This window comes from Botrytis deweyae, assembly GCF_014898535.1.
Source record: "Botrytis deweyae strain B1 chromosome Unknown BDEW_008, whole genome shotgun sequence".
Classification (NCBI taxonomy): domain Eukaryota; kingdom Fungi; phylum Ascomycota; class Leotiomycetes; order Helotiales; family Sclerotiniaceae; genus Botrytis; species Botrytis deweyae.
The window spans coordinates 1,437,709-1,451,321 of record NW_024066215.1 but is presented as its reverse complement, the minus strand read 5'-3'; the positions used below and the strand labels follow the sequence as shown (position 1 = coordinate 1,451,321).

Below are 13,613 nucleotides of genomic sequence, written 5' to 3'. Positions count from 1 at the left end.
CTTACTCATTTACTTTTCCATCATAACAAACATCAATTTTTGTAGCCTCACATTGTATTCTGTTCTGTATTGAGCCACAAACACACCATGGAAATCGAAATCGAAATCGAAATGGAATCCCCAGAAAAATATATCATAAGATAGTGAGGTGGGTAGGTAGTATTAATATATACATATTAATACATATCTACCTACTATCTACCAATATCCCAGATCTTTTATCCTCGTACATCTAGGTAGGTACATACAACTTTATACCCATATATCTATCTATCGAGGTATTTTGTAATCACCTCAGCTAGATCACAACAGGTATTTAAATAATACTCGACGTTTATATACAATATCCTGCCTAACCATATTCGAAATCTTCATCCCCTACAAGCAGCTGCAATAATCGAACAATCAAAAGAAAGGGGTTTATCTAAATTAACCATTTTCTTCTCGACTTGAGTTTTCAGAGGGCGAATTGATATTTTAACCAGTATAATACACACATACCTACAACCTCTCTTTTTGCGTTCACAATCTACGCCATTACAAGATAACAATATCAAACCAACGTTAATATTAACGTTATCTGACTGCCCACTACTGCTAGTGAAGTCTTGCATACATACATACAAGCATGAATGCATCATCTATTTCACATTCATACCTGTCCTATCCCCCTCCCCCCTTCTCATATTCTCCCAAAAAACATCGCTTAAGCCTCCCTTTCCCTATCATTTCCATCCATTCACCTATCGTATTTATCATGTTTCTCTCTCCGCCTCCCCATTTTATATCCCCATCCTGTACACACAAACCACTCTCTCCCATTTTGTTTTCCATCCCAAACCCGCTTCTTCATCCACCCTCTTCACCTCCGCCCCTATAGTAAAGACAAGTGCATGAACCAACGAAGAAGAGCAAAAGGCTCGCATTAAAACCACTAATCCCCATCCAATGCACCGCCATCCCGCTCCGAGAGAAAATCTGGAAAGATCCTCGGAAAAGCAAAAAAAAAAGTCGGCCCCCGACTAAACGCCATGCCACCCAGCTTCATCAATAAAGTTTTCTTTTTACAGCTTGCGTTGCCCTCCGCGCTCCAACTTCTCCGCTTCTTATCCGCCTCCGCCCCCAAATTATAAAAGGAAAGAGGGGAGGTCTAACGCCATGCAAAGTGAATGTCGCCTCCAGCCTGCCACCACCCCTCATATAATGTTGTATTGTAACAAGATGAAAAAGAAATATAAAAAAGGCATATTCGTATCTTCCCATAACGTAATTATCTCTCATTCGAGTTCGTGCGCCTATGCATGCATGCTTGAAAACCATTTATATCATTGCCCCATCTCATTTGTCCTAAGCAAAATTTACTAATCGATTTCTACCACTTCTCTTTTAACCGCCCTAGGGTTCATGGCTTGACCGGAAGATTTTCTCTTCAACATGTTCTGATTCATATTTAGATTCATGTTCATATTAGGAGTTGGCATCCGTTGTTGTCCTTGGCTACTTCCTTGACTTTGTGGATGATTCTGAGAGTTTGCTGGCGTGGGCAATTGTAATTGTCTTTGCTGCTGGAGGTGCGAAGGTGGTTGTCCTTGTGGCCCTACAGCTTGTAATTGCGTGTTCGTTTGCGACTGTTGCGATGGTTGAACTGCAAGGTCTTCTGGAGAGAGATCTCGCATCACTGCATCAATTTTTTCGAGACAGGTTTCAATGCCACGATTACGGCCAACTGCGCTAGTACGCATGCCCTTCCAGTCATCATCTCCTCGGGAATCCCACACTGACTTCAAACGGAGATCAATTTCATCATCCGGAACTGCGTCCCCTCTTACCCCCTTATCAGTCTTTTCTGTACGACGGACAAGCCACCATGGTTTTTGCTTGCGATGGCACATTTTGATTTCAAATGAGACTGTTCGTGGAGGCATATCGGGAGCGCTTGGCTTGAGAACATAACGTAGTCTGAACCACTCAAAAGCCCTGACGAACACGAATACTTCGCCTTTGTCATGAAGAGGGCCCCAGGCATTTTCTATTGTTTCAAAAGCCCGCAAAGAATATAGAGTTTGTGGAAGAAGAGTCGCAACAGCATCGAATCCACTCTTTGCAATATTCAAGACTTTGTCCAAAGAATCCAAAACACGTATGTGAGGGTTACCCATCTCCAACGTAAGTTTCATTTTGCCTTCAACTAATCCTAAGCTGACCACTGCTTTATATGAAAGAGGCGTTGTCCTGTCTGCGCTAGTGACCAATTCTGTTTGAGCTACTGGTGGCATCCCATACGAAAATGCAATTTCTTGTAGTGAAATCCTATCGCATTTAATAACATTTTCATGCTTACGAAGCACAGCAGTACAAGAGATAAGACGTTCAATCTGGAATAACCGCTCTGTCAGGGCGGGAATTATCGACTCGCCAACTTGAGACCGCAATCTAAAAGCAATCTCTCCTGTTTTAGGTTGAAAGGCAATATCTTTATCTATCTTTTCGTTCAAGACCGCAAGAGCTGGAATAGGTACTGCCATGCGTACAACCGTGACCAGTACTGTCTTCTGCTCAGGCTTAGGGACAATAGCCTGCGAATCATCAATCGGTGACTGAGATGGAAGATTTGAAATTGGCTCCAGCCCCTGAAAATTAAGCTTGAGGAAATCTGTAGCCCACGTTTTATGCGCTGTTGGTTTTGCCCTGGCTTGGAATAGTCCAGGAATATGTATCCAAATTGAAGGAAGTTTGACGGGTGAAGGTAGACCAGACTGTCGGACAGTATGACGAATGCGCCTATCATGCAGAGCTTTGAGATTAGTATATTGTGATATGAGACCTCCTGCAAAAATGTGTAGCGTAGACATAAATACGTAAGAGGGCGTTGGTGAGACGGCTTTAATGGGTATGTGGATAGAGGTTAAGACTTTAACGCCCGTCGATTGTTTGGATCTATCCTTATTAGTATGAAAATTATAGGCCCTTGAAGATACATACATTTGAAACAACCACCAACTTTCTCCACTCATACCCAGCGTAACAGCAACAAGCCAATCCTCTTGCCATCCAGGTCTCCTAAACCAGGTGATTTGCTTTGTGTCTTTCGGAATTTTGCGTTTCAGGTCTTCTCTAGATATCCCGGGATTTTCAGCCCTTCTCCATCCAACACTAGTGCCAAGGATAGTGAGCTCTTCCGAAATGGCTAAACATCGAAGATTCTCGATGTTGAAATGCGCGTCCATTGCAGGATCGCGATCCAGGCTGTTGAGCTTATTCTGTGACGAGGTTATTATTCGAGAGGCTGGACTGAAGATAAAGATTCCCGTGACCGGTTCTATAGTGATTGATACATGCTGTTTCTCCGTCAATTGCACACCGAGTACAGACTCCTTTGGCTCAGTCTTAGATGTGTGTAGTGACAAGGATGCCTCGCGATTCGCAAAGATAGGTTCGGCGGCCAATTTGCTGTGTGTTGAACCCAAGATGTGATTGACGTGCATTGCAATAACAGTCTTCAAGAGTTGTTCAGCCGAGATGTTGACCGTGTCGAATGGAATGTCCACATCTTTGACTTCTTTTGAATCTCGAAACCATCTTATAGAGAGTCGGCTTGTCGTTTTAGGATCATGGTACCCATCCTTCCTCCGTCCACTGTGAACTCCCAGAATAATCCAACTTCGTGGTCCATTTTTCTTGTATCTATCCAACCAATATTGGATGCATAAGGCGCGATGAAGTGGCTCAACTTTAACCCCATCAACCCAAGTACTTCTAGAAAGTTCAATTGCTTGTCTCCTAAATTCGCTGATCTTATGAGTTAACACCATTTCATGTAGATAACTATAACAGCCAGACAAGCCATCTTTTTCTAGTGCTGCATTGACTTTACTCTCTATGTGATATTGATGCCGGGGTGGTAATTCGCTAAGAGAGGGGGAAAATAAAAATCGAAAGTCAATGAACCAGAACTGCAACTCCTGGTTCTCATCTGCAACTGTCAAGTCGATTTCAAACTCGCCGGCTACTTTGAAGGTCACGCGACCAGACTTTATCGTATAGTTCTTAAATTGTAAGGGGATTTTGTCGTACTCGTGCAGATTCAAACGGATGGATAGTAAAGTATTGAGCTTTTCCAGGGATTTGAGTATCTCTTTGGGAGTCATTGGAGGTGGCGCAATGTATCCAAGCTAGTAAATGTTAGGAACAATCCCAAAACCTGAGCAAGAGACTTACGTCTGGCATCCAATTGGCTTTCCCAGTTGACAAAACTTCTACTGCAGTTTTTAAATCGGGCCTAGGTGAATCAACGTCGCATAGCTTCCTTTTGACTTCACTCATATGGTGTAGGATATACTGGTATAATCCTCGTTTCTGGCATAAATGGATGTTCAAGTCGATGATTTTGCTCACTTCTTCGGCGTTTCGACTCCAATTTAGTAGAACCAGTTGCTTGACCCAACGACTATGTTGAGTTTGGGCAAAATTGAGCAAGCTTACCTTCTTGTTCACATTATCGTTGGAGGTATCATCTTCTTTGGTGATATGGGGCGAGCTCGTATTGATCGCTGACTGGGGTATTGGCATATTCGCCAACTTCATGATCTCCTGCCTCAAGTCGTTATGCGTAGATTGTGCTAATCGATTCAGCAGTTCTGTTAGAGGTAAGAAGTTCGATGTGATATGTTCGACTTCAGGTGGAAGGTCGTGTATACGATCGAGAATGTCCTTTGGAATTGGTTCCCCTCCGGAGTTCTGTTGGTGCGCTGGGCCATCCGTAGAGTTGCCATTTATCCCATTACGAACCGCTGGACTGATCGGCGTCATACTCTGTTGAGGCTCAGATCGTGCCTGACTTTTATCTCGTCCCTTCTCGGAAGCCTTTGCTTCACCATTGGAACCGTTGAACTGTCGATCTCTGTCGTGGTTGGTATGCGACCCGTTCCTACTCGCACTGTCCATGATGACGCCGGGCATATTATCTCGCCCTTGCTGACCTACCAGACCTCCTCCTCCTTGCGGTACGCCGACAGCAGCCCCCTCTTCGACCTTTATACGATTTATCGGCTCTATCTTGGCTGTCGACACAGGATTTGAATATTCGGGACTTTGGAGAGGGGCCGTAGGAGCAAAGTCGCATGCGCTACCTCGGGGAATCTAGGAACATGTGCGCAATAAGCCTTACGAGCTCTTCCTAGCCGTCGAAGCTCGAATTCAGTATCTTAGATGTGGTGACAATTATCGATAGCTCTTTGTAGGGTTGGAAACGCACAGCGCGACCTTGCATGAAAGGATGGCTGGGTCTCTTTTATGGGTACGACTCGAGTTTTGTTGGAATCTTAGTAATTTGGAAGGGTCGAATGGATGATGTTTTGATATGCGACTGATTTTGAAGAAGGATTCTGAGGAGGATTATTTGTGGTTGAATAAGAAGTCTTTAATTTTCTTTAAAATCAATCGTCCCCTTCAATCCACTGTATGAAATCAAAGAAACAATCAAACAATCCGGCTGGCTTGCCTGGAATTGCGGACGGGATCGACTAGACCAAGTTGGGCACTCGTGAATTAAACTGGAAAGCCGATATCCAAGTCATGTGATCATCGATTAGGTACTGTTCTGATCGGTAGATTACCGGTGTTCTGGGTGAGAGGGAAGGGAAGGGCAATGATTGGTCGAGAGGAGGGAAGGGAAGGGAAGAAAGAAAAGCTTTGAGGGAAGGGAAGGGGAGGGAAGGGCAGAGAGGGCGAGAAAAGATAAACGATAAGAAAGCCTTGGAAGCTGGAGGTGGAAGTCTTTCTGGTGCAGTGGGTGTGGTGTCAGGAGAGAGTCCTGGGTACCGTACCTGGTCGTAATTACGGATGTGCTGCTTTGCTTCTCTTCGGTTTGCTGTTGCTGTTGCTGTTGCTGTTGCTGTTGCTGTTGCTGTTGCTGTTACTTTTACTCCATATAAATATATAAATATATACAAATCCAAAAAATCATTCGTTGTCTTGAACCTTCTTTACCCTTCTTGTCTTGTTTGCATGTCACAAATGACAACAGCTATTCATGATGAATGAGAAGACAATCTTTAAGATACGGTTGTGTATTCAACTGGTCAAGCAAATATGGTAGGTACCTAGGTATCCCAGAGGTCTTTAGATAGATGGGTGGGCAGTCGTCATTCCTTATTCTTATACTCTTATACTCTCATATTCTCATATTCTCATATTCTCATATTCTCATACTCTCATACTCTCATACTCTCTCTCTCTATTTTCCTTCCATCCTCCTCTCTTTTTCCTCTTCCTCTTCCTCTCCCTTTTCTCTCCCTCTTCTCTCCCTCTCCCACCTACAACTTTACACCTCTCTTTCCTTTCCTTGTCCTCCCCTCCCTCTTCTCCTTCGCCGCTCCATTCATATGAGCTCACTTGATTCAAAAGATGTTGAAAAGTGGTGCTCTGCTCAAATGCCGAATGCCCCTGTTTTATTTCCACCCAGGTTAAAGCGTCTATCTCGTCACTTGTGCTGGTCTCGAGAGATGTGCGGTACGGGTATCATCTTATTATGAATAGCTAACCTTTTCCTTTATTTTACCTTCACCTCCATTTTCATTAATGCATCATATATGTATGTATATATGTGTATGTATGTATGTAAGTAGGTAAGAAGATTCTTGGAATAAAAATCTTTCTTCTGTTCTTCTCATGCTTTTTTTCTCTCTCTCTCTCTCTCTCTCTCTTGTTCATACATTACATTATTTGCTAACTTTTATTCATTTCATCATTTCCAGTACCTAGTTTTCCTTTAAACAAAGGAAGATGTTCAAAATCATCTCAAACATTTCAGATATTAGTCCGGTTAGCATGATGTTCTAAACGCCTATCGCTATTAACTGGTCCCCCAAATTACCTTATCCAGCGCGCAATGGTCCCTCGCATCAGCGAACCCCAGCTTCGCCCCGAACCAGAACGCGCTCCTTCAAATAGTACAAAAATATCCTACAGATCTTATTCTTCATCTTTTGAAGCAGATGACGAGAGATCGAGTTCCGCTGATCACGATAGTATGGGCCCCGATATTGGTTCTGCACATAGAGATGTTCCTGCCCAGTATGCGGGTGAGGATACACGATTGACGAGTCGGAAAGAGTTGTCGGGATGGTACGCCTACGGATTTGCTGCAGAGGTTTTCGTCATTTGTGGTATTGGTACGTCTGAGGTATTTTCTTTGATCTTGCACCTGGGTTTTTGAAGCAAAATGGCCAAGTTGTTTGCAATTCGATGAGACCTATCCATCGAGGTTAAGGGGGCAGCATTGTCAGCCTTGCCTTTTGAACTCATCAATGACGGCATTGTACCTTCAAATATTCGAATTTCATTACAAAAGTTTAGGTTTTAAGCTTATTATAAACCGGATTTCCCGAGGCTAACAGATATGTTTCAGGATCCTTCATCCCGATTACTTTGGAACAATTGGCAAGAGAGAATGGAGTCCTACTTTCAGATCCAACACAACCATGCGGTTCGAGCTCTACACATCTACCACCCGGTTTACATCCAGGAAATGCAAAAGATTCACAATGTGTGATTTATCTTGGCGGACTACAGATAAATACTGCTAGTTTTGCTATGTATAGCTTCTCTCTCAGTGTTCTCTTCCAGGCGATATTGGTAGTTTCGATTAGCTGTGCTGCAGATCATGGGAATTATCGTAAACGACTGCTGTTATTGTTTGCATTCGCCGGATCTATAACGACTATGTTGTTTCTAACAGTTGTCCCGAAAGTTTACTTGTTAGGGGCTCTCTGGGCAATTATATCAAATACCTGCTTTGGGGCAAGTTTTGTGCTGTTAAATTCATTCCTCCCCCTACTTGTTCGACATCATCCGAAGACTCAATATGGCACGCCGGACTTTTCACCAGAGTTGCATCCTAGTTTTGTCGATGAATATCCTCCAGAACACTCCCTGAGTGAGCCTGAGCCTGAGGTATATGATGAAAGAAGTGCACTCCTATCACACAATAGGGCCCCTTCGGAAGCTCCTGACGTAACGGAACCTTTACCGCCATCTACGAATTACACTTCGATTGAGCTTCAATTGTCTACCCAAATTTCTTCGACTGGTATAGGAATCGGCTATAGTGCCGGTCTCTTTCTCCAATGCGTATCCATTATCATTATATGGTTGCTCAAAGGTACAACTTTCTCCCTGCGACTCGTATTATTTTTCATAGGATTATGGTGGTTCCTGTTCACGATTCCTGCCGCATTATGGCTTCGACCTAGACCAGGACCACCATTGCCACCCACGGGTAATGGGAATTCAAAGGGTTCAAGAAGTTGGTGGGCTTATACTATCTACGCTTGGTCATCTCTCTTCCGCACCGTAAAACTCGCCCGACGATTGAAAGATATAACACTTTTCTTGGCAGCGTGGTTCCTCCTCTCCGATGCCATTGCAACTGTTTCAGGGACAGCAGTTCTCTATGCTAAAACCCAACTTCGCATGGCACCCGAAGCACTTGGTCTCATTAATGTCATCGCGACTACAGCAGGCGTCCTAGGTGCATTCTCCTGGGCGGCTATTTCCCGCGCTCTCAAACTGAAACCCCATCAAACGATCCTCGCATGCATATGCATATTCGAGTTGATCCCCTTGTACGGTCTCTTGGGGTTTCTCCCCATTGTCAAACGATGGAACGTCATCGGTCTCCAACAACCTTGGGAAATGTATCCTCTCGGATTCATTTACGGGTTTGTCCTCGGTGGCTTGAGTAGTTATTGTCGCTCCCTCTTTGGTGAACTCATTCCCCCGGGATCCGAAGCAGCATTCTATGCTCTGTACGCTATTACAGATAAAGGATCTAGTGTGTTTGGTCCCGCAATTGTTGGAGCAATTGTCGATGGAACGGGGGAAATTAGACCTGCCTTTTGGTTTTTAGCGGTTCTAGTTGGATTGCCCGCTCCATTGATCTATTTTGTTAATGTAGAAAGGGGCAAGGAAGAAGGTGCAAGGCTGGCGGAAATTATTGAGGGCTTTAGAATTAAGGATGCCGAGATTGCGAGTGGAGAGCATAGTTCATCAGAGAGTATCGGTGAAGATGAGAGAGGAAGGGACAATAGAGAAATTAGTCCTTATGATGAGGAGAGAGAAGGAAGACGGAGAAATGATACATGACATGATTTTAGCGATGGCTTAGCGATTCAAGTTTGAGTTTTTGGGTAGCGGGAGAAATTTCTAGGTATATTGCGAGGGATTTTAAGGGTGATATGCGTGTCGTTAACACCGTTAACACCATCTTTCCTATTTGTAGGTTGTTGGATGGGATGCGTAATTTTAAATTTGGATTTGGATTTGGATTTGGATTTGAATTTGGATTTGGATTAAGAAGATGGAGATGGAAGATGAAGATATGGCATGATACAAGTGGCGTTTTTAACAGAATGAATGAACGAATGAATGAATGAGAATTTGACTAGAAATCTGATTGGACTGGTAGTGATTTATAGTCGAGTGCAGTGATTTATAGTCGAGTGCCTGACCATTTTGAAGGGAAATGAAATGAAACGATGATGCATTTTAATGAGTTTAGTTTGATACTGTGCATATGCACGGTGAGATGAAGTCGTAGGTATTCGAGAGCTTGAAGACGCATAGGTATTAAAACGAAAGAATAAGAGTGCAAAGTGTGGATTCAAGTGGAACTTTCAGGAGCGAGGAACTAGAAGGGGGAGGAGAAGGGATAAGTAAACCTTTGAATGACTGACGGATACCATAAATAGAGAAAGGAAGTCGTATACCAAGGAGACAGCCGACGCCGCATTGGCAATCTGCATGTTTATCTAATTGCGTGTATTTATTTCTCGTATGATGTTTTTTGATGCTCGAAGAGTATGTATGCAGGTAGGAGGTATGTCATGCATATCTCTCCTTGTCTTTTCTCTCCTCGTCTCTTCCTATCTCATCCCATCCTCTTATTCTTCTCCACGATATATCCATCCGATTTACTTTTTCGTCTATTAAGTTAAACCCTACACTTCCAATTAATACACAATCCCCTTATATTCTCCTTTCATTCCCATCGCTCATCTTCGGATGCTTTTGCGCCCGTGGACTTTATTGGGGCTATGATATTTGATACTTTAACCCAACGTTACAAAACGAGAGAGAGATAGAGATGGAGATAAGATAAAGATAGCAGACAGGATTTAGAAAGACAGACAACCAGTCAAGAAGGAAATGTGCAAGAAATCAGTGAATGAATTTGCGCATTCACTTCCTTTGGACTTCCTGCATTACATCAGCGCGAATCGAATCGGAAAACGTGAGTGAGTGAATGAATTGTGATGAATTGTAATGTACTGTGTATGATGTGTTCGGTCATGCGAAGAGACGAGTATCAGAAGAGAAGCGAAGGGGGAAAAATAAGTAGGCCGAGGAAAAACAAACAAGTTCATGCAAAGAGTAGATAGGATACCTCCTTCATATTCGCTAAGAAGGGTTTTGATAGTCGAATGCACAAGATTCTGTGCTAAAAGAGCTGTCTGTAAAATATTTTGGTATACATATACATGAATGAATAATAAGTACGTACAGATACAGGTGATCTTTCTCCTCTGTCCTACTTTCTAGAATTGAATAGATTTGAAAAAATCAAGTAAATGAATCGAGATGAAAGAAAAAATGAAATGAATCAAAGTGAAGCTAAGAAGAAAGACAACGCAAGGAAAATGCAAAGATGGTATCAATGTCGAATAACCTTTTTCCATTCGCCATCAAATGAAGGCAAAGGGAGACAACAAGGCAGGCGGGCGCAGGAAACAAGAGAGCAGGAATACATAGAACAATGGGTATGAAGCAATCTGTTAACTTTGACTTTTCGTGGGTATGTTTTCGCATGCGTCCGTTGCTCGTTTATCGTTACTTCGTTTCAAGGATTTGGGTGATAGAGGAGTGCTGTTTAAGTAGCAGAGGTGTTCCGGGATAGGGTTCGTATTTGACAATGATGTGGGTGTTGTATGTCTAACCCTTTTTCTTTCCCCTGTCTTATTTTCCTGTGAAAAATGGAATGGGAAGGATGAAAAGATGGAAAAATGAGGGCGAGGAGAAGGAGAAGGTAGAGTGTCTATTTTGCAACAGGCCACCAGCCTATTCGGATATAACTATCGATCATACCCTGCAACAATTCCTTTGTAATTTTTGGGTGTTCATACTTGAACCCGACTACCTTCTCAATCCTGCTCCCGTCCATGCTCAAATCGGTATCCTTCAACAATTCCTTCTCCATGAATGGTGTAAGAGGGCCCGGTCGTGTGATGCCCGCTTCCTCGAGAAGATCAGCCCAGGGACCAAGTACCTCTTCGTTGATATCATCCACAACACTATCCAAATTCATCTTTGCGAAAGTGCTAACGAGTTGTCCTTGGAACCCAGTTTTGATGCCAAAAATCTGACCAATAAGTTCGGCCATGGTTTTTTGTGATGTTTCCCCCTTGTCCACAACATTAAAAGTAGGAATGTTGCCCATAGATTTGACGTCCCAGTTTGGCTTTTCAGAGACGGCATACCATTCTGCGACCGCCCAAAGCGCTCTGCAAGTATCATTTATGTTTACTGTATTCACGCGCAAATCCTTCGTCCACAGAAATTTCATTTCTTCGTCAAGATGTTGATAGATGCGTGCCATTGTGAGGGCAGTAGAAACGAATTGTGAAGCATAGTCGCCGTATACGTGTGCCAAACGAACAATAATGAGGTTTAATCTAAATGAAGATGGTCGTTTAGTTATGAAAGGAAGCAAGGAGAATATAAGGCCTCTCTGGGCACCCCTCATGTGTCCCTTTCAGCCATGCAGAGTCGCAGATAAGAAATTTAAACTTACCCCTCAATCTTAGCCAGTGCCTCTTCGGCCTGCAGTTTAAAAGTCGCGATCTTACTCCAAGGCTTCAATTTGTCGCCTTCTTTACTTGGTGTCGAATCTGATTTATATACCATTCCTGTACTCAGTTCTACGAAAGCTTTGACGCCCCTCTTCGCAGCTTCTTTTCCAACCGCAATACTCAGCGCCAGCGAGCGAACCTTGTAGACCTCATCTTCTTGTGAATATCTTGTCTCTCCTCCACAGTTGAAGACGTAATCCCATTGTTTCCCATCCGCGCGATCGAAGATTCTCGGTAGCGATTCTAGAGAGGACGTGAAATGTTAGACCAATGGACAGACGGGATAGAAGGATTACAGAAGTATGAACATACGCTCTTTACTGGCATCCGCTTGCATGAATTTATCATTCGAACAAGCATCCGCAAACTCTGGTGCCAGCCATGCTAGCTGCGGGAGCACTTTATCCACAATCCGAACTTCAGATGCTAGATTGTTTTTATGAATGTGTAATGCGAGGAATCGTCCTATGTATCCGAGACCTCCGATGATGAGAACCGCTGGCTTCTCCGCCATGTTTGTGTATATCTCGCCTGGTGTTGGTGTTTGACTTTTGACGGTTTTCGGGAGAGGATCTTGGGACAACGAAAAAAGGGTTGTTGCGCAGAAAGGATGAGGTGTGGATTTGTGGATGAAGGTTTGAAGATATTATTGAAGAACGAGGTATTATGGTCTTCTTGTGGTCTGTGGTTATCCTTCAGAAGTATTTAATATGGAGATGTGATAGAATGATGGACACCAAGAGGATGGATTTCCCGTGTTCTTAAATTAAAGAAATATCAAAGTTTGTCTTGTCTGTAGATGGAGCATTCCAAGAAGATTTCAAGAAATATAATTTATTTAGAAAGTCGGTATGCGGTAGGGCTTTGGGTAAGGTCAATCTAATCTGTATGTGTGCGGCGAGGGGGGGGGGAGTGGAGGGAATCTTTCCCTTGTCTCGTTTTGATGGTGTGTGTGGTCTAGGTGGTCCTCGTTTTGTGTACGGAGTATATACCATATCCTACGTATGTACTATGTATATGCAGAAAACTGGAGATGAGAATTAGATACTACCTACGTACATAGTACGAAGAGATGCATTCTTTTTCTTTACACGTTAGGGACAAGTATCTTTATCAAAAGTAGGTCCTCGTTCTCGTTAATAGTATACGGAGTAGTATACCCATCTAGTCGTGAGGTCAACATCTGAGGTCCCTTGGACCCTTTTTTTGTCTTTTTGGTGAAGAAATACGCGGGTGTCTAATTACAATATGTCTATGATAGGGGGTTGCTCTACTCTCTCAACTTCTCTCATCACGCTCATTCCTCTTACTCCTCTCATTTCGTCCATATCCTCCCTTTTGCTTCTCCGTCTCTTCCTAGATAGCTATCTAGACACCTTGATATTACCCATGCATACTTTAGATCAATAACATAGTAGTGAATAAAGGAATAAGGTAATAAAATTCTAGGGCACCTTGGATTATGAACCACAACACACGAAGCCGGAGTATTTCTATCTCATTTTCTGAAGGATCGTCAGCTACGAAATGGATATGTATGCAGGCAGAGCGGCAGAGCAGAAACCAAGTGAAAATCTACGAATCAGGAAGGAGGAATTCATGAGTAGTGTAAAACCGTACATACTACCTAGTAATATAATCTAAGACAACATGTACGCCACAAGAAAAGGAAGTTATAGAAAATAGATGAATCAAGTATTGCGATCT

The 13,613-nt window shown here is 43.1% G+C and overlaps 3 protein-coding genes across 3 annotated transcripts; 1 reads left to right on the top strand and 2 right to left on the bottom strand.

Moving 5' to 3' along the window:
* Nucleotides 1-453: 453 nt before the first annotated feature.
* Nucleotides 454-5,462, bottom strand: EAE98_004617 (uncharacterized protein). The gene is made up of 3 exons (XM_038952237.1): nucleotides 4,219-5,462; nucleotides 2,983-4,172; nucleotides 454-2,937 (listed from the first exon to the last, which is right to left on the bottom strand). Exons 1-3 carry the CDS (start codon nucleotides 4,957-4,959, stop codon nucleotides 1,362-1,364), a joined length of 3,507 nt encoding a protein of 1,168 aa, XP_038811773.1. The 5' UTR covers nucleotides 4,960-5,462; the 3' UTR covers nucleotides 454-1,361.
* A 614-nt stretch (nucleotides 5,463-6,076) lies between these two features.
* Nucleotides 6,077-9,538, top strand: EAE98_004616 (uncharacterized protein). Its single transcript, XM_038952236.1, has 3 exons — nucleotides 6,077-6,626; nucleotides 6,756-7,172; nucleotides 7,409-9,538. Exons 2-3 carry the CDS (start codon nucleotides 6,890-6,892, stop codon nucleotides 9,142-9,144), a joined length of 2,019 nt encoding a protein of 672 aa, XP_038811772.1. The 5' UTR covers nucleotides 6,077-6,626; nucleotides 6,756-6,889; the 3' UTR covers nucleotides 9,145-9,538.
* A 1,554-nt stretch (nucleotides 9,539-11,092) lies between these two features.
* Nucleotides 11,093-12,420, bottom strand: EAE98_004615 (uncharacterized protein; the record flags this gene model as incomplete). Its single annotated transcript, XM_038952235.1, has 3 exons — nucleotides 11,093-11,729; nucleotides 11,849-12,149; nucleotides 12,219-12,420. 3 exons carry the CDS (start codon nucleotides 12,418-12,420, stop codon nucleotides 11,093-11,095), a joined length of 1,140 nt encoding a protein of 379 aa, XP_038811771.1.
* Between the last annotated feature and the right edge of the window lie 1,193 nt (nucleotides 12,421-13,613).